This window comes from Electrophorus electricus, chromosome 10 (genome assembly GCF_041902795.1).
Source record: "Electrophorus electricus isolate QZ-2024a chromosome 10, ASM4190279v1, whole genome shotgun sequence".
Lineage (NCBI taxonomy): Eukaryota > Metazoa > Chordata > Actinopteri > Gymnotiformes > Gymnotidae > Electrophorus > Electrophorus electricus.
Window position 1 is genome coordinate 18,268,370 of NC_137506.1, and position 12,926 is coordinate 18,281,295.

General features: G+C 38.5%; 1 protein-coding gene across 3 annotated transcripts in view; it reads left to right on the forward strand.

Annotated features, from left to right (window-relative positions):
* The first annotated feature begins 838 nt into the window (after positions 1-838).
* LOC113572138 (zinc finger DHHC-type palmitoyltransferase 14) overlaps positions 839-12,926 on the forward strand; it is a 33,860-nt gene continuing 21,772 nt past the window's right edge. Inside the window, exons 1-3 of one of the 3 annotated variants that reach the window (XM_081721114.1) lie at positions 839-1,346; positions 2,602-2,868; positions 10,158-10,318. In XM_081721114.1, coding sequence (XP_081577240.1) covers positions 2,630-2,868; positions 10,158-10,318 — 400 coding nt within the window. In that variant the 5' untranslated portion in view covers positions 839-1,346; positions 2,602-2,629. Of the gene's footprint in view, positions 1,347-2,601; positions 2,869-7,448; positions 7,553-10,157; positions 10,319-12,926 lie in introns of those variants that run through there. The other 2 variants (XM_027001460.3, XM_027001462.3) reach the window with 2 other exon arrangements.

Sequence of the window (12,926 nt, forward strand, 5' to 3'; positions counted from 1 at the left end):
ATGAAAATCCCATATGAATATTTCCACACATTTGTGTATGAAAACAAGTGAGATTATGCTTTGTGCATGCATACCTCTCTTTTATCTCAAAGACATCCAAACAGAAGCTTTGAATTGGCAGGCAAATGATGGTCCTGGGTGAAACTGTAGTACATTGTTACAACTTGGTGTTGTCATGCATAACCAGGATAGACCTGAATGGTAGACCTGATTTTCCATAAGAAGAAACCGTGCTGTAGGCTGCATACAGTGTATATACCGCTCAATGGTAATTGCCTTCAAAAGTGTGCTTTTATAACCAGTCTGTTTCTGGTTCTCACCAGCCCGGCCCCCTGTGTTTCTCTGCCCTCTTGTTTAGGCAGCTGCAGTGAGCTGACAGCAAGCAAAAGGAACTTGTAACATCTTTATTTATACCGTAGTTTTATGTTGCAGAGCAGTACCACAGAAATGTGATTCGTTCCTGGATTCTTGGCAGGAAGTCCTGGATGGAAATGCTTAATTTTGGACTTGAATGTACGCATTGGTATGAAACTTGATGGTGTAAGGGAAATAGAAGGAAAGAATGAGCTTAAACTGTTAATGGGCTCAAAACGTTTGTCAAAATAATGGTCAGAAGACATTTCTGTTGTTGGTCACCAAATCTGGTTTCTCGTTCCATCTTTGTGGGTGTGTTTATTTCTGTCATTTGACTACTAGTATCTAACATTACTTTTATGTAGGCCACAATGAATGTTATATATGAGTAAGATTCCAGTTGAGTTTATATATCCGATGCATCTCATAAGCGATACCTGTAGTAAGTCTAAGGTAAACAACGCACTTGGCCGTAACCTTCTAGCCTACATGCCCCACAATCCTCTTTGCGCTGCTTTTCATATTGCCTACCTCCAAGTTCCTCGAAATTGTTTTCTGTTGGAAGGGTATAAGCGGCAGAGGGTGGTAATAATGTTCTTTCGATGATTCTTCGATTAGTTCTTTAATCATTACACCAAGAATATTTCAATTTAACGAGCGACTACAGTTAACTGATTATCGCCGATCGCATATTTTGTCATGCAAGAGTCGAGATGGCGATGTCTGTGCCGGAGCTACGATAGACCGCAGCCGCCTCTACACAGCCAGGGTCTCGTCCTAGCGTTTGCCTCCCTGTGTGGGGTGTGAATCAGGAGAGGATTTGTCAACGCAGCCTACGTTTAAACCTAAAAACGTCGGAGGTTCGCCGTGAGCAAATAACTTGATGGAAGAATTGAAAGGAAAAAATGGTTAATTTAATTTTGGCTGCTACTCGCAATAAACCTGGATAACACAAGGAGCATCTCTCAACTAAGGAATAAAGCTTCTTTTTGGTGAGTTACCGTAAGCGAGCTCTAGATGATTAGGTTAGTACCTCAACAAATGTTAAAGTTTAAAGGGGATAGGCTTGACTTAGGCGGGGCAGGGCATATGGAAAAGAGGATAGTGCAGTCAGCCTTAGCTTGCTTTGTCTAACATTAAATAATGTTAAGACACCCCTGTGGGGTACAATCTGGCTAGCTAGGTAGCTAACGCGAGTTCTCCTAAGTTAATCAGCTAGCCATGTTTAACTAGCTAGCTAGCAAACTGCACTTTTTGTTTTGGTGAATTTTTGGAATCATGATACTCTACGTATCAATGCACGTTGTACAGTTGGCTAACTAATTAGCATTATTTATAGCCACCCATGAAGTTTTTGAGACTAATAAAACTAGCTTAAAAACTTCTTAAGAAGTTTGTATGTCTTTAGCTAGCTAGCGACAGCTAACTAACGTGTGCGAACTCGTAGCTAACGACACCCTTTCAGAATACTGATTTTAGGTTAGCTAGCTACAGTTGGATTAGTCGCTTTACATTTAACTTAGGTTATTTAAAACGTGTTATGTTACATATTCTATCTAGATAACCTATCTTAGTTATGTTACGTTTCATCCGTTTAAGCTGCTTGAACATGTTTATTAACTTAGCTATTCTATATGTAGCTAGGCAAGTCAGATAAACCAACATTAAATCTCGGTGCTCTCAGCGTGGGCTAAGAGATTTGGTCGTTAGTTAACGTGAAGTTGTTGACTGATTTCTGTCACAGCTAAATATTTAGCAAGCGTTTGCAATAAAGGATCAATTTATTCATGATAGTTTGGCTGGCTAGCCAGTTATATTGATTGTTATCGAGCCTAGTCAGCTGTCCAGTTAAACCAAGCTCTTGAAAGTTGCGAAACTAGTTAGTCAAACTGCCTGTCCTAGCTGGACGAGATAACGCTGCTTGTTTTGACAGTTCCACATGTATGGCGTGCTCCCGTGCTTTTATTCCTCTACTTCAGCCTAGCTAATAACGTGGTGAATGAATTCAGTATTAAGAATTCAGTATTAATTAATAAGTACTCTAAATAATATAGCTAGTGACTGGTTCTCTTAAAATGGATTTTTTTTGTCTATGACCTAGCTAGCTAGCTACCCACCAACTTTTCAGTGCAGTGCGTATACCTGCTAGTCAGTGCCTTATTTTAAATCAATTTGAAGCATAGCCATCTATGATAGGATGTTTTACTGTTTACTCTTAACGGTTTAATTTCGCTTTTGGATCTCCAGGATTGTTGTCGGGTATTTCCATAATCGGATGCATTTTGGGGTATCTGATCCTATGCAAGAGTGTGAATACAGCCAGATCAGCACTCGCAGCTCCACACCAATGGAGTCCCCGCATAAGAGGAAGACTGTTAAGAAGAAGTGGCAAGTTTTCCCTGGAAGGAATAAATTCTATTGTGATGGCAGGATTATGATGGCAAGGCAGACTGGTGTCTTCTACCTAACCCTTGTTCTCATCGTCCTCACAAGTGGACTATTCTTCCTATTTGAGTGAGTTATGTTTTTATGACACGTTATACAACAGATGAGTTAGAAAATATTGTTATTTCACCATTAAGAGTATAGTTCTATGCCTGTACCGTTGCATTTAAATATCTTATACTTAAGATATTCCGACAGTAAATTTGATTGGGGAAACTGGGGATGGGGACGTGGTATCCTGGATGGTTTTGCAGTCAGTGCCCTTTTTTATTGCATTTGATTATCGATAAGTTTATTTAAGCAGTGTAAAACAACCAATGGTCAGCAGGAGTTTCAGCCCCATTTTAAATACACAACACACAGCCCTCAACTTCCTTCCAGGGCCTTGGACTCTGCAATAGCACTTGCAGGTTTAATACAAATGCATTAGGTGTTAAAGTAGGGGAAAACAAACAAGCAAAACTGTTATGGTCATTTCCAAATTGTTCTTGACCATGTTCCTTTTTTCTTTTAAATCAACTAACCTTAATATGTTTTCTTGACATGTTAAGCGTGCTTACTCCATTATCATGGGATATTTCAGTCTGGAAGCAGTCTATTTACATTTACACATTTGGTAGACACTCATCCATTTCAATCATGTTACAGAGGTAAGTGAATGTAGTTTTAGGAGTCTTGCCCAAAACATTTGTTGGTGTATTGTAGCGCAGTTGCCCAGGCAGGGGATTGAACCACAAACCCGCCACAGTAGAGCCAGTGTTGTTAACGACCATGCTATAGATGGCATGTTCTTTTCTAGTTGCAATGAAGCACTGGTTTTCAGACTTGTTTCAACTTTGTGTATGCTTGTGTGTCTGGCTGTCGTTTTATGTAAAATTAATGCAGTTCTGCAGTTCCCCTTACATGGATGGACCCTTTACAGATTTTATTGGATATTTGCGTATAACTCTCAGCATAGTAGCAGGTTATAGTTGTAAGCCAATGCTTTACACCAGCTATATGATGCAGCTATGAACCTTTTACTGACTGTCCCAACAGAAGCAGCAGTTCTTATTTGGGTAGCCAATTTCTTTTTGTGTATGTTTTAAGTGATATTTTGTTCAAAGTTTTGTTTAAGATTAGAACATGCAATTTTTTCTTACTTAAAAACAAAACCAGCTCTATTAGTCTGAATCTAGTCATGGATCTGTATTATTTGCACCTCTTTTGATCTCTCATCAGGCATGTTAACACACACACTGTTTTTTGACATTTCCATTTGATAACTTTGTGAGGCATTCTGAGAGTTGGGCTGTTGACTCTGTGTCTCCTACTTGTAAAGGCATCACGGGCTAGTTAACATGCCCCAACATTGCAGTTTGATTCACTTACCCAGTCTGCTTCTGTTAAGAGCTTTCTGTAGGCGTCTCCTCTGGAGGGGAAAAAAAATCCTGGGCTAAGAAATATGCAGTTTGTTTTGGAGTGTTGACTCATCAGATTCATTTGACACAGAGATTTTTGCAAAATCATAGTTAGCTGCCCCTTAGATTTTGCTATTAATATTTGATTTAGTGACCACTCATGGATTTCCGTCTTTGTGAAGAGATGGTGATTCATGTTATATTTAAGCATCAATTGGGTGTTTTATATCTTTTCAGTTTCAACTGAAGTATACATATTTACAATCACCCTTTTTTTGCCATTGATGAGCACTCTTGTCAGTGCTTTTCCCTCTTTGTCTGTCTGCACAATACTGCATGAAGCCTCATTTTAATTAAATTCTTGAAGTTACATGTGAATTAGTAGGTTTGTCAAAGGAGATAAAAAGCAAGATTAAAATCACTTCCTGAACAAATGTCTAAAGTCTTTAGAACAAACTAATTAAAACATGCTGTTTCATCTCCCAGAAGAGATTCCTCTGTATTATCAAACCTGCTCAGAGAGCGTAACAAATGTCACGTCTAGAATTGCCTTCATACCCAGGGTTCAACTATAAATTGCCTTCATACCCAGGGTTCAACCATAACAATTGCCCGAATGCCCAGGGCAAGTAAAACGCAACGTTGGGACAGCAGGAAGAAAACTTGCTTGCTTGGCTGGGCCAGTTCTTGTTTGGGGGGGGAGGGGGGCAAATGTGTTGACAACGCGACTGCTGCCAAATTCAATTCACTTGAATATTTATCCCTTCGTAATGCAAACGATGGTCTCATCCAGTCGCGCAGTCAAAACAAACCAATGATCTCATCTGCTCACCATGTCAGCGCGAGGTGTTCAGAAAAATGGCAGAGTGCGAATATGAAGCAAAGCGAGTCCACAGCTTCGTTCCCTCATGGGTCACTAGTGCAAGTAGACCACACGACACATGCATACTTGAAGCCGATTTCAAGTTGGCCTAGTTAGTCCAAACAGGTTAATAGAAAGATGTTTGTGAAAAATTTGTTTTCTTACAACGAAGAAAATAAGTGAAAGTATGTTGAGGATATGCACTTATTTTAAGAATAAATATAGTGTCAGTACTGAGGGATTGCTCTTGTTTGACATTCTGACGTTTTGGGTATTAGGAAGTATGACATCTCAAGTTTCAGATATTAGACTTGGCTAGAATTTAATCAAGGTAGGATCACAAGAAACAGTTAGATTTGAAGTGTGTTCTATTTTTATTTATTTTTTTATTTTTTTGTCTAGGAAAAACAAAATGGTACACACAAAGTATGCAGGAATAATAGCAAAAATATTGCCCATGCTATATGTATGGTCATGCTATTGCACTAAACTTGACGTGTGCATCTGCATTCAAGTTTACAGTAGCCCGAGAGTCTCATCCACACTTGCATCTTGAAAATATTTCTGAATGCTCTTAAAATAGGTAAGATATGTAGCAATAGTGTACCTGCAACTAGGCTTTCTTTTTAACTGAGTGAAAGCATATTCTCGTGAAAGAAGCTGCTTACTCCATTTCTCTCTGGCTCAAGCCATGTTCATGTAGCAGGTGAATTGGAGTCAAGGCATGTTTTTTTCAGAATGGATGAAGATATGTTTAGCATAAAAAGGGAACATATGGTTGTTAGTTTTACTTGTTTACTTGCTCAAAATGTACTTGCTACTTGTATACAGTTTTCAGGAGTGGCGTACATGTGTACAATGAAATGCTCTCAGCAAATAATGATACTAAACAAACATTTTCTAAGGAAGACTTAAAGCTTGATTTTGATTTGCATCCAGACTTGCACAATTTTGATTTGCATCCAGACTTGCACAGAGTGACTTATGAACATCTCTGCTAAATGGTACATCTGTGAAAGCAAAACGATTTCCATCTCTCTTTTTTATGTTCCAAGTCTAGCCACATGTGGTAAACTAGCCTCAAATATGATATTTCATATTTGTGTTCCCCTTAATGGATGGCTTAGGCCAATCTGTCAAATCTCCTTATACCACTTTATTTGTGGTACAGTTACACAGTAGAATACTGGAGGAAAATGTTGTGACTTTGATGGTCTAATGGCCCAAGCTCTGGCTACAGTGTTTGTCACATCAAAGGAATGGCAGTTATATTGTGAAGGTACAGTAAAATGTTTTTCCTTCTTTCTCAAGGATTTCCTTTCTGTTGCTGTACCTGAGTCCTAAAGAGGAAACGTGTTAAATTACAGATTTATTTGCTTTTCTTTTAAACAAAGACATTGTGTGGCTTATTGTGGAAGCAGACAAGTACAGTTTTGGTTCTGTCTTCGCCCCACTATGAACCCAACTGACGAGATATAACATAACATCCTTTGACAAAAACACTTACGTTTCAATGCATACTATGCAATGAGATGCCCACAAAATGATCCAGAATTGATTTTACTATTAAAATGTCCAGTTTATCCATTCATCAATTTATAGCTTAAATTGTTTTATAGTAATGATTGTTGAGTATTGCTTATTGTAAGATGTAATTGTAAGGTTTTCCTAATGCAATAAATCACAGTGGTAACCTGAACATATAGTTATTCTCTTAAAGGTTGACTTACATCTGTAACAAGAATTTTACTGACCAGGCCTTCTTTTACAATTTACAACAGTGGTGTTTTTTTGTTTTTTGTTTTTTGTTTTTTTTTGGGGGGGGGGATAGATGTGCACTGAAGGTAGTTAACATGATCTAAAAACCAAAGCCTGAGACTTACACTTGTATAGGAGTGTACTGCTCCTATCAGTATCAGACAGCCACTGAGGAAATATTCTTAACTCTTTGGTAGTCCAGTAACAGTCTGTCTTGGGTGGGTGTGTTACTCTTAAGATCCCCGTTGCTTGACTGTTTACAGCAAGTGGACACTTAGGAAATGTCTGGTTCATTCAGACAGATTAAACCAAGCCAAACCTAAAAAGATGCTTGGCATTGCTTACTAGTACATGCAGTTTTATGTTAAAACATAGACTGAACAAATGTTTATTGGATCTGTTGAGCTGCAATTTCAGGACTACAAGATTAAAGGCACAATGACTGTATATACACTCACTAGTAGCATACTTGGCAAATCCCTGAATGCATCTGGTAAACTAGAATGAAGTAGTATGAACTGGAATGATACCAATACCAAGAACAGCAATATCATCTACTTAGCTTGGTTTGTAAACATCTTCCCATTTCCTTGTGATTTCCTTTCTCGTTGTGCTTTTTCTCTTCATAGCTTAGAGAACAAGCTGAGTTGCCATCAGACTCTACACCAGAACCAGAGGTTCAGTGTGCCCACTCCAAACCCAGAGGCAGTATGGTCTCGACAGCACCAGTGCAGTATGTTACACTCTTGTTTTCATGCCTCATGCGCGGCCTCAGCTGGATCTATGTCACTGAGTGTAGCTGGCAATGCTGCCTCATTTTGAGATTTCACAGTTCCATATCCATTGGGTCCTTCCATGTCGAATCATTGGGCCTCTGTTTCATCCCATCACAGATCTTTGAGCCTTTGAGTAGAAAAATTCATATCAAGTTGCATCAAGACGCTGGTCAAGCTTTTTCCCCTCTTGAAGTAGAATAGGCTAATATGCTGATTTCTATTTATTTATTTGTTTTTTATAGGCTAATCCTCATTGGTAAAATAATTGGTGAATTCTGCTGTTCATTCTTGGCTTGTTCTGTCACTTGTCACTGTCCACGCAGTTTTATTTGAGTTATTATTGTAGCATATGCCTCTAGTAACATGTCAGGTAACACTATACAGTCACTAATAATCTAGTTTACAGCACATAATATTCTTTATTCTTTTTCCATGTTTGCAATATTGCAAAAATCGTAGCCTCTTCTGCAGCCATATTTTGTGTTCATGGGGAATGATTTATGTGATTTTCACATTTGTTGCAAGGTTTTGCAAATTAGCCAATTATCTTGATGTAGCCATGACACGTGGCACGACTAAGACTCAAACCTAGGAGCTTACTAATACGGTATGAAAGCTGGGTGATTACTCAGAGACTATCCACTCCTTTATTGGAAATGATGAAAAAGCATATTAACGTTTGTAGTAGTTGCCATAGTAACACCACCCCAACTCCAGTATGCCTCGTCATCCTCAGTAGGTAGTTTTTATCTCCATGACAACTGAACACCCAGAAGTCTCAGTTTAATACTGGAATGCGTTAGTGCATGTGGCTAGGCAGAAGCCATGGTGACAAAAACTTGTAAATGATTACAAGGTTAAAGAACCAGGAAAGAAAAGATGACACACATTGCATTGTTTTTTTTTCAGAGGGCCCTTTTGTAAATTGTCGGAATCTTTCATTCTCTCTTCGCTATGTAGGTTGCACTTTTATAATTTTTACGTTATATATCATTAGTAGATGAGCAGAGAAAAGTCAAATATAAGATGGTAGTTTTGTAAATTTAGCACTTTACTGCAGCACCACAGCTCTGAAATGAAGATGTGCTGTGCTGTGCTGTGCTATACCACTATATTGATCCAGACTGAAGGAACTGCCTCTCTAATGGCTTCAGTGTGATGTTCTATCCAACTTCAATAGACTTAAGCCCTCACTTTGCCCCTCCTGTGTTTAATGGCTAGGCATATCCATTCTCCAGATACACAAAAAAGGAATATGACTGAAATAGTATGGAAATTCATTCTGAAATACTGAGTACAACAGCACAACAGAGGGAACAATAATGGCTATTTGCATGCCACCTTTTATTTTAATTTTTATGTACGAGTTGTGCAACTAAACTGCCATGCAGTAAAAATAAAATGTAAAGTATTTAAAAAAGATTAATGAAAGCAAATTTCGATATTGCACAATCAACAAAAACACAAGCACAGTTTTAAAACTAAAGTGCTGTCTTTCATAGTGATTTTATGCACACCCCCCCCCCCCCCCCCCAACTTCATAGCTCACTCCAAGAATTTTTAATATGTAATATGTCCATAAACCAGTTCACATCCTTACGTTTTAGGTTGCATGGTTTATAATGCAGTGGTCAGATTTTGTCTGTTTCAGTTTAAGGTTAAATCAAGACAACCTCAGGGGGTTGGAATGGGTAGAGAAATTACATTTTCATTTTTATATGCATGTTTGTGTCCTCACTTTTACTGCCATTGTCAGTAGCTAACTCAGCTTTCAGGGACTTGCAGGTGTGGCACCAACGTACATGGAAAATAATGTCTGTTTTATTTATTTCCCTCCTGACCCTTTGCATACTCTTAATTCCATTATGTTCTCTGTAATGGGTCCAAAGAATCAATATATTGACACGAGCATGAGAGACCATTAAAACCAGGATAATGATTACTGTCCCATCATAAGCTAGTGATATTTTGTGATTGGTTGTTGGAGCACTGTTGTCATACCACACGTATATTGTTTATCTTTCAAACTTCTGGGTTCTCACTTTACCATCTTAAAAAATTGATGCATTTGAAAACAGGCCATCTGCAGCACAAGCCTGGTGTAGAGCCACTTCTTTGCTCTACTGTCTTATCTGTGCAGAAGAATCCAATGTTCATAGCAGGTCCTTCCTCATATGTAGTAATATAGAGGAAAGCTATTAGGCTACTTGGATTAATTAGGCAGGACATGGGAAAGACCAACATTATCCAAAATAATGTGATTAGAGTAATCTGCACCTAGCTGGGCAGGAATAACAAGATTGCAGTGGAACTCTTATTAGATCATGTTAAATGTGGAGCAAAAACACACTGATCAGCTCTGACTGCCTAAATGTTGTGGGGGGGTTTTTTGTTTGTTTTTTATTATTCACTGCTAAATAGTGTTAAAATCAAATCGTACCAATAGAAATCCATCACAACCTTAAATTGTAATCTTGAGGCATTTGTAACTGTTATTGACACTAAAGAGAATAAATTCTAATTCATAGATTTTTTTTTTTTCTTTCCCCATTTCCTCCACAGCTGTCCATTCTTGGCACTTACTCTCACGCCAGCTATCCCTGTGATTGGTGGTGTGCTGTTCTTCTTTGTGATGGGGACATTGCTCAGGACCAGCTTCAGTGATCCCGGGGTCCTCCCCAGAGCTACCCCAGAGGAGGCCGCAGACTTGGAAAGACAGATAGGTCCGCTCCCTTTCTCCCCCATGTGCCCCCCACAAATCATTGTTACTTGTTTCTCTCTCTGCTGCTGTTTTGTGTACTGTTTTTATTCAGATTTAATGTGCCTTCTCATCACATTCATTGCATGTATAACATAACCAGGTTGTCCAGATTCCCTGTGCATAACCTCTCTTCATGACCTTGACAGCTTGAGACAACATTCATTCTTTTACAGCTTTTGTATGTACCACAGCCTCTCATTGTCACAGAGAAGTCTGCTCAGTCTGTCAAAGATCACTTTATTCTGCCTCCTATGCTGCATATTATGTTGTGCTCTCAAACGTACTTAAACATAACAAGGAAAGTTATCACACCAGTCTTGTTTGTACTGCCTGTTTTGTCTGGTTTTTGACCATCCTAAAATGTGAAGGGAAAGTGTATTTAATAGAATTATAAGCTTCAATGAATTAAGTGTATCTGAAAGCTTTGTCTGGGTAGGTAATGTTGACCACCAGGGTTGGTATCCTCTAGATGGGCAAGCCTGCATGTTACTCTTTCAGTGGGGAACTCTTTTTCTGTGCAACAGGGTTACTCTTTCAGTGGCGAACACTTTCTGTGCAACAGGGACAAAGCATGGTCACACTGAACAGGATCAACCTACATTAAAAACATGGAATGTTTGGCATAGAGCCAGCAAACCTGGTTGGTTGTGCCCTCTATAATTCTGTTTAGTTGGCATTGTCTATGAAATGAAGCTAAAAAAAAATCTATCAAGTGTTTAGAACCACTGAATCAAGCCCCTAAGGAATCTCAAATATCTGCAGATGCTAAGAGTCAACAATCAATAGTTACGGGAGAGAAGAGGATGGTAGTGGTGTTAGTGGTTGCATTCTACTAGTGTTAGTCTGACTTTTTCCTTAGGTTTATCCTAAACCTTTTAAATAAAAGTAAAATTTATTCAGATTGAATAAGAGTAGGTTAATGCCTGAACTTTATTTTGATCGAATAATGTATCATGGTTTACTTCTGAAGAGGATGTTGAGGAAAAATAGGCTAATAATCAAAATGTTTATGTGGAGAGAACAAGAGGAAATCCACTCTTATAAATGCATTGATTCTAGCACAAATCTCCAATAAAATGAAAGTAGAAACTATATTGTGGTCATATGCTGCTGTCTTCTCAGACTTGCCTTATAGAGTATAAGTATAGCAGAAGGCATTCATTTAAATAGATAGATTTGAACACAAGTCATCAAATGTTGATGAGACAAACAAAGATCTGTTTGGCAGAGGGGGCCCCTACATTTCTCATTGTGACACTGAAGGCACAGGTCTCAATCATGCATGGTCACATGTTGATCATGGTTTTAGTGTCAGCATTCAAAATTACTTGCTGATGTTGCAACTTGTTCATGTAGGTTAAAATAAATGAAACTTATTGTCAGTAGCTTCTGATTAAGTGGGCTTAAGGTAATAACTGCAGATGGCAGGATAGTGGCAGGACTGGTGCTAATGGCACTAATAAGAAATGGCATGTTGCAGGGCATGGCCACACTCAGGAAGCGTGACTCTTATTTTACCTTTTTTTATTTCTGCTTTTTAACAGGCAAGGCAGTCTACATGACAAGTTACAGTCCAAATTCTGTTCAATGCCAAATTATAGTTGGTGGAAATAACACAGGCTAGAACTTTGGACATTCTAACTTGTAATATCTTTTCATGTTACTAAGTATAACCCAGCTAAGTTTTGTAGTGCATATACTGGTCCAAAAATACTCTTTGTTTCTATATGAAACATTAGCCAAACAGATCTATAATCAGTCATTTGTCAGGTCCTCTGTTGTTGCATGTCTTGCTGTGCTTGGAGGGAGGGTGGTGACGAGTTGCCTTTATTTATTTATTTTTTTCAGTTTAGTTTCTTTTCCGCATTGCACTTTCGAGAGTGTTCTCTCACTTCTGTCTTTTTTTTTTTTTAATTTGGAAGCATGAAATCCTAATATATGACAGATGGGAAAAGTAAAAAGGAGAGATCACAAGTAGGAAGAAGTGAAAGGCACTGTGACTGTAATTATATGATTACCATATAACAGCTGAATGATGATGAAAGGGGCTGCTGGCTTCTCTTTGATACAGTGGCAGTTTGTGCAAGTATTTCCTCTGTGCCTGTCTGTCTATGGCAGCTTATCAGTTTCATTAAGCTAATTTGTGCCTCTTTACTAAGTAGTACTGGTAGAACCTCATCCGTTCTGCTCACTGTTGACTATAGGACTTGCTAACTATAACATGTCCAGACTTGCCTCAGATGGACAGATGAAACTGGCAAGTATTTGCCATCCAACCTTATTCCTTACAGGCTGGATTGTGAAACTTTGGCACTGCTAAAAAGAACTGGCACCATGCTAATATTCAAAGTGAGTGAGAAATCTTGGTGCTTGAATGACTGGCACAACATGGGAGAATAACATCTCATACCTAGTTAAACAATGGATCGTTGCATTGCAGTTGCATTTTGCTGTAATGGTTTTGGATTGTAATAGTGTTATGAGAAACAAAAAACAAGGACTCAACATACAGTGCACAGACACATAATCATAATAGGTTTATCTAATTTTATCATCAATAAAAATCCCAA